The 12,933-nt window shown below is 42.2% G+C and overlaps 1 protein-coding gene across 5 annotated transcripts in view; it reads left to right on the top strand.

Moving 5' to 3' along the window:
• Positions 1 to 9,242, top strand: part of LOC148022377 (uncharacterized) — a 34,406-nt gene extending 25,164 nt beyond the window's left edge. For 3 of the 5 annotated variants that reach the window (XM_087697998.1, XM_087698000.1, XM_087697995.1), the window contains exon 4: positions 8,401 to 8,705. In XM_087697998.1, coding sequence (XP_087554124.1) covers positions 8,401 to 8,634 — 234 coding nt within the window. In that variant the 3' untranslated portion in view covers positions 8,635 to 8,705. Of the gene's footprint in view, positions 1 to 8,400; positions 8,706 to 8,817 lie in introns of those variants that run through there. The other 2 variants (XM_087697996.1, XM_087697997.1) reach the window with 2 other exon arrangements.
• Positions 9,243 to 12,933: the final 3,691 nt, after the last annotated feature.

A 12,933-nucleotide genomic window follows, 5' to 3' on the forward strand; every position in this document is an offset into this window, starting at 1 on the left:
GTTGAATATACAATGCTCATGCAGCAAACACACTATGCAGTGAATGAATATTGAATCTCGAACTCTTGTATCTCAAGGATCAGGGTAGGGGTAATGAGCTGGAGAGTGTGTCGTACTCTGAACAAATCCCAAATCGCAGCAAGGCAGCCTCCGGATGTCGAACACTAGCAAACACAGCAGTGAGAAGCTGGATCTGATGCAGACGGTAGTGAGGAGAGAATATGCAGTAAACGCAGGCTGATGAGAGAGAAAACAGCCAAACGCAGGTTGCAAAAGCTGGGCGACAGCAAAGGAGAGAGAAAATTTATCAAATGCTGGCTGGACAGCCTGGCGACAGCTAGAGGAGAGAGAAACCCGCCAAACGCAGGCTGCAGATGACGTGGTAGGCAATACGGCAGCAGGTCTGTGCAAGAACAACAGTCTCTGGCTGGGATTAGCTCTAAACTACGTGAAGAGGGCTGGAAATCAGACGCCAATTGATGTAGACAACAATGGACAGCTTTGGCTGAGATGTCATCCGTGAATGGGGTGTGGGCAGCAAGCTGAAACACCTGTAATCTGCAATAACGAGATTGTATACTGAAGGGAAGGCAGCATACATATTTATAGAAAGTTTGGGCCCTCCCAAGTGGGTTTGTGCTTATGGAACATAGAAACTCACTAGGATCATGTTTCTTTTAAATAAACTAGGTTTCTTCATTATCAAGCAAGTTTTGGGGCTGTTTAAGTAAAGCTAATGCATTTTTAGCTAAAAAATGATGCATGAGTGTACAAAATGTTCACGGGCAAAGCAATAGAGCGTCGGAGTGTGACATTCACCAAAGACGGATCCAGAGTGTTGTAACCACCAATTGGATATGAGAGAGTACTGAATAATGAAGGGCAATAAGTGGGTCACCAAAACATAGTAGTCGGAGGCCAAAATATGGTAAATGTAGCAGTGTACCACCAGAGAAGGCTGAGAATTGATCACTCGAGGCAGAGAACTATCAGGCGACAAATATGATAGGTGTTTGCTGATGTAGGTGGCCTGTTGGACAGCAAAAATGTAGGTACTGTAGCAGTCACCTAGTGGGAGAGATGGCAATAGCTTGTCGCCTGTGTAGGAATCGATTAGGCACGGAGATCAAGGTAGACTGCCGTATGCGCAGTGAGAGACAGAGAGAGTGAGAGCAAGCAGTGTAGAGTGTGAGCACGTTTTTGGTACAATGACGATTGTGCCACTTTAGGTTTTAGATAGATATATATATGAAAGTACAATGTGCTAAGGGTGTGTTCACACCCGTGCACATACAAAATGCACAATGGCCCTTTATTCCCAACAACCTCCCACCTAAAGGCAATGTGCCTTAAGAGGAGAAAAGAATCAGCTAAGTCTAGGTATGTACAGAGCTGAAATAAATATATCTATCAAACTTCCATCATCTGTTGGCAATGAGCAAACCGCTCTGCTGGAAGACCCTTGGTGAGGTCTGCAGGATTATCATCTGTATGCACTTTGACAAGCTCAATGCTCTCATTGTCAAGTACATCTCTAATGAAGTGGTCCTTCAGTTGTATGTGCTTTGTCTTTGCATGAAAGACAGGATTCCGTGCTAGTATGATAGCACTCTAACTATCACAATGGAGAACAGGTAACTCTGTGATGCCAAGCTCTCCCACCAGACGTGAAAGCCATAAAGTCTCCTTGCATGTCTCAGTGGCAGCCACATATTCTGCCTTTGTAGTAGACAATGCAACACACTTTTGTAGCCCGGAGATCCAAGAGACCGCTCCTCCTGTGAAAGTAAACACATACCCAGAAGTGGGCTTGCTACAGTCCGCATGACCAACATAGTTTGCATCCGTAAACCCAACAACAAATGCCTTCTGCTTTCCAAAGTAGATGCACAACTCCTTTGTGCCTTTGAGGTATCTCATAATACATTTCATTGCATCCCAATGCTTCTTGCCAGGGGTTGCCATGTATCTGCTAACCACTCCCACTACAAAGGCAATGTCAGGATGTGTAGCAACCATAGCATACATCAAAGTGCCAATAGCTAAAGCATATGGTATCTTGACCATTTCAGCCTTCTCATCATCAGATGTAGGGCTGTCCTCTGCACTAAGTTTCACATATGGAGGCAATGGAACCCCAATTGTTTTCCCCCCCTCCATATTGAAACGCTGCAAAACTTTGGAGATATACTCTTGCTGAGATAGATAGAATAAGCCTTTCGATCTTTCTCTGAGTATTCGCATGCCAAGAATGTGATTTGCATCACCAAGATCCTTCATGTCAAAGCTGCCATGAAGACTTTGCTTCATTGAGTCTAAGGCACGAGTATCCTTGCCAGCAATCAGCATGTCATCAACATACAAAACCAAGATAATTAGGCTGCCACCTGCTGCCTTCTTGGTGTACAAGCAGTGATTCACTTGACTTCTATGAAAGCCTTGGGACTGCATGAATGTATCAAATTTATGATACCATTCTCTTGGTGCTTGTTTCAGCCCATACAAACTTCTTTTGAGTTTATATACAATTTTTTCCTTCCCATGTTCAACAAACCCTTCAGGCTGCTGTATATATATGTCTTCATGCAGATCACCATGTAAAAACGCAGTCTTTACATCCATCTGTATGAGCTCCATATCCTCAACGACAAACAAGCCCAAAATGGTTCTCACTGTAGTCATCTTGACTACAGGAGAGAAAATCTCATCAAAGTCAATTCCATGCTTCTGCTTGTACCCTTTTGCAACCAATCTTGCTTTGTACTTTGGTGAGGAACCAGAAGTGACATAAATATTGTAAACCCATTTGCATGGAAGGGTTTTCTGCCCTTTAGGCAAGTGCACCAAGTCCCAAGTGCCATTTTTTTCAAGAGATTTAATCTTTGACAGCATGGCTTTATACCATTTCTTGCTGTCCAGTCTGTCTATTGCTTCCTTGAAGCAAGACGGTTCACCACAGTCTGCCAACATGACATAATCAGCCACATTAATTGCACTAGGAACAAACCTATCAGGTTGTCTAGTAGCCCTAGACGATCTCCTAACCCAATGGTCATTGTTTGCTGGTTGTTCCTGCAAATTTCCATTTTCAGCATGCTGTCCTGGCATTTCAGCCTACAAATCAGCATTAACAGCTTGCTGTCCTGGCTGTTCCTGCACATGTAATGGCTCATTTTCATGGGCAATAGCTGGCTGATCATTTCCAGCATCATTTTCAGCATTTACAGGTTCATTTACAGCAGGTATTTGCTGCTGTACAGCGGGCACATTTTGTTGTTCAAAAGGTATTTATTCCCGGAATACAACCCTACGGACCTCCTCAGTCTTTTCGGGCTGTTTGTGCATGCGATCTTCCCGGAAGATAACGTCATTACTGCGCACTACTTTCCTTTTCTCGGGATCCCACAATTTATACCCCATTTCACCCTTGTCACCATATCCTAGGAAAATGCATTTACAGGACTTTGGCTCAAGTTTGCTGCGTTTTTCTTTATGAATGTACACAAAAGCCTTGCAACCAAACACTTTCAGATGAGCATATGAAGGTGGCTTGCCTGACCACGCTCCCAAAAAAAAAAGACCTGTTTGGTGACCGATTAATTAAGCGAACGGCTGTCATAACAGCCTCTGCCCAGAAACCATGGGGTAATGTAGATGAGACAGCATCGTATGGACCTTATCCTGTATGGTCCGATTCATACGCTGTGCAACTCCATTTTGGGGCAGATTATGAGGGGCAGTGAGCTTCCTCTTTATCCCTTTGCTGTCACAAAATGCCTGAAAGGCCTTGGACACATATTCTCCACCATTGTCAGAGCGAAGACACTTAAGTGTCTTATCTGTCTGATTTTCAGCTAATGCTAAGAATTTTTTAAACTTATCAAGCACTTCATCCTTGCTACTAATAGGGTAAACCCATACTTTCTGTGCAGCATCATCGACAAAGGTGACAAAATATTTCTTTTCCCCTAAAGATAATCCTGGCATTTGACATACATCCGAATGTACTAACTCTAGAGGAGAAGATTTCAAAGAAAGAGACTTTTTATGTGACGCGTGTGCATGTTTGCCATAAATGCAATGATCACAATGCTCAAAATCAGCATAGCGAAGACAAGGCAAGTAACCCAAACGAGAAAGCACTTTCATTTGTGTTTGACTTATGTGTCCCAACCGGCCATGCCACAAAGAAACGCTTGGCTGCTCGGTCTCAACGGCAACAACATGGTCACACATACTAGATACATGAAGTGGATACAAGGTGTCACTCTTGCAATCTCTGGCAATAACCCTAGATCCCTTACAGATCTTCCATTTTCCATCACCAAAGGTGGTATGAAAACCATCATCATCTAGCTGCCCTGTGCTTATCAAGCTCTTCTTGAGCTGAGGTACATGCCGTACATGCTGAAGTGTAAAGACAGAGCCATGCTGAAACTGTAACTGCACACTGCCAATGCCTGCAATCTCACATGCATAGTTGTCCCCAAGATGGACAACACCATGTCGACCCCCTGTATAGACGGAGAACCACTCAGGATGAGGGGTGACATGAAAGGAAGCACCTGAATCGAGAATCCAGGTATGCGTGTCATCATCTGTATCTGCAAGTAAAGCATGTGCACCAAAGTGTGAAGAGACAAAGAGTACCTCACTTCCACTGTCACTGTCATGAGTGACTACATTCACCTCTTCAATTTTTACACTGCTTTTCTTAGTTTGACTGTCCTTCTTCTCTTCCTTGCTATCATCTGTCTTTTTGCCTTTTCCTTTCTCTTTCTTTCATTTATAGCAGTCGCGTTTAAAGTGACCCTTCTTGCCACAATGATGGCATTCAACATCTTTGCCACGTGATTTACTGCGTCCCTTGCCATCATATTTTCCCTTTTGCTGTGATCTGCCCCTAGTATGCAAAGCACTGGAAGACTTACTGGATGCATTGTTCTGCCGATTCATCTCTTCCATAAGTAGAGCTCTCTCTACATTAGCATACAAAAGGATCACATTAGAATTGCTCATAGCAGTCATGAATGTATCCCAACTCTCTAGTAGAGTGCAAAGCAAGAAAGTAGCCTTAGATTCCTCATCAATCTTGAACTTCAAGGCAACCAGCTGGCTGAAAATGGAGTTAAACTCACTCAAGTGGGTAGACATTGCTGTACCTTCTTTCATATGCAAATCCATAAGCTTTTTCAGCCAATACACTTTGCTTGCAGCACTCTTCTGTGCATACAGTTCTTCCAGTCTAGTCCATATAGCATATGTAGAATCCAAACCTTCAATGTTGAAGAGCAAGGCATCAGAAATCGATAGCTCTATGGTTGAGCGTGTAAGCTCATTCAACTCATCCCAATCGTCCTGATCCATGTCCGCAGGCTTTGCTCCTTTGGTTTTATCGGCTTTGCCTGCTTCTTTTGTAACAAGATATTGTAGCACTGTTTTTGCCACATTGCAAAATTATGTGCGCCTTCAAGCTTCTTTATGTGCATCAAATTACTGCTGTCATTGCTGCCAGCCATGATATTCAGCCCAAATGTGACAAAAAAACCAGCAAATGCAGGCCCGAACTGTTACCCAAGTGACCAAGGTACAAACAAGTACCAATCAGCAATAAATGACCACACGGAAGTACAAATTTCAGATCTGTAATTAAGTTTTCAGAAGCACCAAACCAAGTGCTACAGCATTATCTAACTGATTACAGCTGTTCTAAGGGCATGTGCATCACATTACATGAGAAATCCCAAAATTTCAGCTGCAATTTCTGTTGTACATGTATCCACGGGCATAAAATTTGACATGAACGGTCAAAAGCCCCAAAATTTTGTGCTCAAAGCATCAAACACACATCTGCATTTCCTCTATCATGCATAGGACTGTCCAATTTTGCCAAAATAGAGCAACTTCAATAAAACCCCCAAATTTTACCAAGTGTTGATGTCCGAATTGCACAGAATTCAACCTGCATGTACATAAAATGACCAAATGCTGCACAAATTTTGCCCAAATTGCACGGGTCCAATGTGCCTCAATGTCGAGAAATTGGGTTAATTTCAGCCCAATTTGTGCATGTACATGAAAAGCCCCAAATCTCGGGGACAGAATGTGACAAATTCATGCAATTTCCGAAACAGATTTGCTTGTCCTGCATAAAATTTCCCAAATCTGGGAAAAGCCCCAAATTTCTAGGCTTTAAATCTACACAAATTTGCACACTATGCGTGCGTGCGCGAACACCTTGGTTAGAGGGGGAAATTTCAAAGGATTTTGAAGAGAAAAAAAAAATTGATGATGGGTCCATTGACCCGTCAATCGTGCACCGTTCGCGCTGGTCGCCCCACTTAATATGGCGCCTGCCGCAGGTCAATTGCGGAGTCCCCGTCGTGCAGCCCCTCGTTGTTTTGCAGCCTGCCATGTGCCGGCTGCTGCCCGCTACCCTGTCTCGTCAGTTGCAGTCGCCGTGGTCCACGCTGGACCCTGACCAGTCGCAGCCTGTCACGCCTGTCACGCAGCTTGACTGGGCCCCCGACCAGCTGCAGCCCGTCACCTGCTACTGCCCGTTCTGTCCGATTGTTGCCCGCCAGCGATTCCTGCTCGCAATGCCTCTTGCCGGCTCTGATACCAGTTTGTAGGAATCGATTAGGCAGGGAGATTGAGGCGGACTATCGTATGCGTAGTGAGAGACAGAGAGACAGAGCTAGAGCAAGCAGTGTAGAGTGTGAGCACGTTTTTGGTACAATGACAAGTGTGCCACTTTAGGTTTTAGATATATATATATATATATATGAAAGTACAATGTGCTAAGGGTGTGTTCACACCGGTGCACATATAAAAGGCACGATGGCCCTTTATTCCCAACAGCCTGGCACCAGATGTTGAAAACGTAGGTTGATCTAGTGCTATGATGACGTAGCAAATGGAGACCTCCAAACATCAAGGTGATGGCTGGAAATAGGCTGGGCTGGATGGTGAGGGTTGTAGTCGATGGTGGCTGGATAGCAAATGGTAGGTGGTTGATGGTTGAAATCTGCACGATAGTGTGAGAAACTTGCACAAAAGGATGAGATTGAATGGTGGGCAGCTTGTCTATTTATAGATGTGGATATGGAGCCTCCCAAATTCGGGTTTACACAGAAACACTCTTGAACCACTCCTTTTTTAGGGTTTTTCATTAATTAAGTTTGTTTTGGGACTGTTTAAGAGGCTAATTAGCATGTAGTGTAATTTTTAGCTCAACATTCCCCTCTAGAGAGAAAAAGACTACCTAGTGTCCTGACTCTGTATACATTGTCAACTCATGCTTCATGACTGAAAATTGCGATTCTTGTTACAAAGAAGAGAAGAGTGGCTATATCCAAAGTTGTGTTTCTTGAATGAGACTCCAAATAGCCAACATCAGTTTTTGAATGAGTAGCCAATCTCTTCCTGATCAAATTATCAAATCTTGTTTTTGACCAATGACTAATCAATGTTTGGGTCCTTAATCATGAGTGAGTTGCTTATGAGACCAAACTTAAGCTCAGGGCTTGCTTTATAATTAAGTGAGTTGCTTGTTGGGCAAAATGTTCAAATGGCCATTAATTCTCAGTTGCAAACTTTAATTTAATGAAAGTTTCTTGCAGCTTGTTCCTTTTGCCCTGTCCTTGTACCATGTAGCTCCTTCACTTGTCCATCATAATGGTCATCATGCCAAGAGCTAGCTATATCAAAATTAGAGTTCATTTTAAATCATAAGTTCATTTCTCATTGGGTGATATTGATACATGTGACCAAGGGCTTAGGCTATTGAAACCATGTGGCTCCAACCATTTAATGCATGTGGACAGAGGTTAGAGCCAAGTGGGTGATGTGGCAGGGTTTGCACATAGAAAACAAAAAGTGTACAAACATGACTAAAACACAATGAACTGAGATGAGAACACTAAACACAAAAAGGAGAAGATGTATATGATGAATGAATGAATGAAGAAGGTACAAATGTGCCTGCTTCAGCATGTTGCCTACAATAGCCACATTATCTGTTTGCATCTGCTCATTGCATTATCTTTCACTTGCTTGTTGCATCTGCCCATCACATCATCTTTATGAGCCTCTTGCATTTGCCCATCATCACCATGCACCCACACACACAACTCCTTTTTATTGGGTTTTCTTAATGGCAGCTATGCTGCATAACAATACTCCCAAGTTTCCAAAAGAAAATACTGCAACAAAAAATCTCTCTCTTGGAACCCTCAGTGAGGTATCAACATATCCTGTTGCTGTCAAGTGCAGCAGAGCATCAATCTCTGTTACAGATTCCATTGTGTACATCAAGGGTCAACATTATTGAATCTAAGATTGCGGCAAAAACATAGAAGGGATGGAGGAGAAGCTTAAGTCTGCTGTTTGACTGTGCAGGAAATAGGTGAAGAGTTTGTGGAATTTCTTGAGAAAGAGCTGACAAACATTGTTGATACAAATCAATCAGTATGGGAAAAAGAGGACATTTATGGATTCAAGTCTAAAGAGGAGCGCGGGTCATCAAATACAAGTGATAATAATGATAAATCTAATGCAGAAGAAAGTGGCAAGAAGGCAGCAAATGAAATTGAAGATTTGCTCACCAAGTTGAAGGAAGAACTGGGTCTTTGAACTCTTGGTAGAATTAATTTTACTGAACTTATTCCAATTTTCTGAAGTATCGTTGCAAGCTATACTTCTATGTGAGTGTTCTTCTATATGATGTAGCTGTGCTATCTCGGTAGAAGCTTGAGATTTTTTGTTACATTTACTTCCATTCAACATTTGGTTTCATTTAGGTTACATTTTGTGTAGTTTTTGTTGCAGAGACAAAACAAACTGTCATATGATTAGGGAAAGAGTTTTGAATTCAATTCTTCCTAAGCCATCAGGGACAATGAGAAGAGACTCACAGAAGAGTCATGTTGTAAAGATGAGGTATGTTTGAGAAGACTCTGGACATACATAGATGTGCAAGCACCATGAAGATGCCTTACATAAAGAAAGGTCTGTCTTGAATGTCGAGCCAATCAGAGACAGAGAGTTGCCTCTACTATCTGCAACTTGCAGTGACAATGTTGATGCAGGATAGTCGGCTCTGTTACAAAAAGGAGCTGTACTGCATCAGTGTAACCTGTATCAGCTTTTCCCTCTGTACAAATAACAAACTTTCTTTTGGGAAATAATAATTGGATTATAGGCTTTACCCATTCATCCTCCTGTAGTTGCTAATTTTTTTCTATCTGACATTGACTTATGATTCTTTTTCTTTTGCATCCTTCAAAGCATCCCCTCCCCCCCCAACCCTTCCCGATTCTTAGTCCTCGTTGATTCATGTCTGTTGTGAAATGTTAACTTGGCATGTGGATGACATAAAATTAACTAAGTTCTCCTGAAGCAGATATTGGCTGGAACTGAATAACACACCTAAAATAAAATGCTTCTAAAAATTATGTTTAACCTTACACTGATGTAAGGCAAAATTGATATTTTACAGTCCCAAACAGGAACCTGTTATCAATCCAATATCTGTTACTGCCGCAAATGGGAAGATCCGATGTATTGTCTTGGCAAGCTATGGAATTTTGCTACACTAAAATGATTTTAGAAGCTTGCCATATACTTTTCTATGGTTATCACCGGTGGAATGTGGCTTTAGGATTCAAAAAGGTGTCTATGAAGGTCTAAATCCCTTTATGTTGGTGGTATTTACTTTTGAGTTTCTTTTGGAGAAACTTTGCATGAGCAGAATGCGACTCAGAAGGCTCCCAAACTTCTGGAGCATTGCTGTTTAGAATGGACAGATGAATGTGGGCATTGATGGCCTCACTTAGAAGCACAATAAGTGGTTTAGGTTGGCAGTCTTTCCTCTTGTACTAGCAGCTCAGTAGTCAAGTTCACATAATGTGGGAAGTAGAAACTAGTATATGCTAAACTGTGTTATTAGGGGGGTAAGGCCTTGGCCCAAGATGAGGAATATGCCAGGAATACGTTCAATGGTGAAGGCCATTATCAATCAAACTCGTTGAGAAGCTAGAACTGATCAATACATGGTGGCAATTGTTTCTTGACTCCTTGGGTGTAGGCGTATCCTCTTGAACAAGAGCAAAATACCTCCACACCTGAATGAAAGCTTTCTAAGTCACACAGATCATAGAATTTGTTTGTGCCATCGTAGGCCCAAGTTATATAGGTCATCCAAGTTGAGTGTACAGCCTGTCTCTCTTGGTCTTGGCTTATGAAACCTAAGTAGTTTTTGACTTGCAAAGTTATGGTGGGGATTAATCAGTTACGTTTTTAGCATGCCTCTATGTAGGCTTGTGTGTGTTTTTTCTTCCTCTCCTCGTTTTTTTATTTTGAAAGGTCTAATGAAAACATTGAACATCTTATTGCTGGAATGGTAAATCATTGTGATGCAATGTTTTCTGACTGCTTTCTTATTTTTTGCTCTCACACACACACACACACACACACACACACACACTCTCTCTCTCTCTCTCTCTCTCTCTCTCTCTCTCTCTTCAATATTATGTGAGCCATCTAAGCTGATGCAAGACCTTCATCCAAGCTGAGGTGTAAGATCTCCATCTTAGACCAATCAAGTGGCACATAAGGCTAGATACATGTGGATTAGAGTATGTACATATAATGAGAGGGACATTGTTACTACAATGTGTTATGTTGCAAGCGATGTATCATAAGGGAAGTCACCCTACATGCCATTGTATGATGATATTGTGCACTTTGCTAGCATTAGGGACATACTCTTGGTGGGTGGAATAGACGTATTGGCTCTGTGCAAACATTGGTGTATAATATGAGAGATTGTGCATAGAGAGTTTCGTCTAAAAGAGATGGCCGGGTTTTTAGAGAACTTGATATTGTGCTAAGAATTGCTCTTAGCCTCTTAAACAGCCCCAAAACATGCTTAATTTAGGCTTATTTTAGCCAAAACCCTAAAACGGGGAGCGGATCAAGAGAGTTAAGTGGGAGAGGATCTAGAACCCTAATTTTCTATAAATTGGCAGCCAGTCCTTCACTCTTTTTTGAATCTCGTTTTTGCAGGTTTCAGGTGTTATCAGCTTGCTATCTCAGCCCTTGCTGTCCATCATTGTTTCCTACAGTTTGGCGTATGTTTCCAGCCCTCCATACGCTGATTGCTGCTGTTTCTGCTTGGCGACTGACTGCCGATCATTTACACTGCCGTCGTACAGTCTGTCATATTAGCAAACTACTGCGTTTACAGGCTCCAGCTGTTTCCTTGACAGTTTTCTCTCCTGCTGCAGTTGTAGTTTTTCTCTCTCCTACAGGCTGTCATGCCTATGTTTTTAGTCTTTTTCTCTCTTGCAGGTTGTCCTGCCTATGTTTTTTCTTTCTCTCTCTTATTGACTGTCCTCCCTATGTTGTCTTTTTCTCTCCTGCAGATTGTCATGCTTACGTTTTTAGTCTCTCTCTCACATGTTGCTTACGTTTTTAGTCTTTCTCTCTCCTCATTGGTGTCTGCATCAAATCCAGCTTCTCACTGTTGCGTTTGCTAGTATTCGACATTTGGAGGCTGCCTTTATGTGATTCGGGATCTGTTCAGAGTACGACACACTCTCTTGCTCATTACCCTTGCTCTAATCCTTGAGATACAGGAGTTCGAGGTTCAATATTCATTCACTGCATAGTGTGTTTGCTGCATGAGCATCATATTATTAGTAGTCATATCATTTCATTTATTAACTATGTTCATTGTCTCTGAGTTATCCTAATCCTAATCCTAAGTGTGTTCTTTTATTAGTCTATGCTTTGTCGTATGGTTTCTGTTTATGCTTCCGTGTTAGGGTATTTTTTTTACACTTGAAAGGACTTGATGATGTTACACGAGCGCACTATCACATGCAAGACCTTTAAATTTGTAGTTTCAAGTATTCTGGGATAGAATGATCCCATTAAGAAACATAGGTATTTCATACGATTATTGTGTGTTTTGCATCAGAGAACACATTGATTTCCTCCATTGGTCATTATGGTAGATTTGCTCGTAGTGCTATTTACTCGATTGTGAGAGTAGAGGCCGTAATTTTCCTTCGTGTTGTGCTGTTTAACATGTCAACAAAATGGAGAAATCCACAAAGGAGTTTCTCGACGTGTTTCCATCAACGTACCCCATGTACGCAAGTGTATCAACAAGTCTGCCCACCTCATCCCTTATCCCTCACCCCCCTTCCCCTCCTTTACCTTCCCCCTTATTCTTTCGACTTCTTATGTTCTCGCAATTCCAACCCTCTCCATCATCCCTTCACCCAAGCTGTTGTGGTGTTCTGCGTCTTCTTGCTCTTTCCAAGTTGTTGTGATTTCATGCCCACCCTTTCGCTATGGCACGTGCTGTAGCATGGAGGGCGATTTCTTGATTTGCAAACCAGAGCCTAGGCTCTAGGTTCCTTCTCGAGCCATAGTACACAAGATTCAGTTTGTTCTTGTATATTGTTCTGAGTTTGGCTAAGTATGTCTTCAGTGCGGGAGTGGAAGTTGCATTGTTTCCGCAAGACAAAAGATGGAGGAGGCAAAGAAGAAGAAAAAGCAAATCAGTGATTACAAAAAAAGCCAAAGAGAAGATGCAGCGAGGAGGAGAGAAAAAAATAAGTAGTATAGAGAACAAGCAAGACAAGTGACGAAGGAGGAGGAGGAGGAGGAGGAGGAGGAGGAGGAGGAGGAGGAGGAGATGGTGGTGGTGGTGGTGGTGGTGGTGGTGGTGGTGGAGAGAGACTTCATAAAAAAAAACTCAATCCTTGAGTCAAGTAGCACACGACAAACTAAAAAAAATGAAATACAGTCATAGACTAAAGTAGCCTTCTTATTTTTTGGGATGAAAAAATAAACAAAATATCTAGGGAAAACCTACGAGTCACTTACCAACAAGTGTAAAAAGCGAGCCTTCCAACGATT

The sequence above is a fragment of the Lygodium microphyllum genome, chromosome 17 (assembly GCF_053477565.2).
Source record: "Lygodium microphyllum isolate KBCC chromosome 17, Lygodium_microphyllum_v1.1.10, whole genome shotgun sequence".
NCBI lineage: Eukaryota > Viridiplantae > Streptophyta > Polypodiopsida > Schizaeales > Lygodiaceae > Lygodium > Lygodium microphyllum.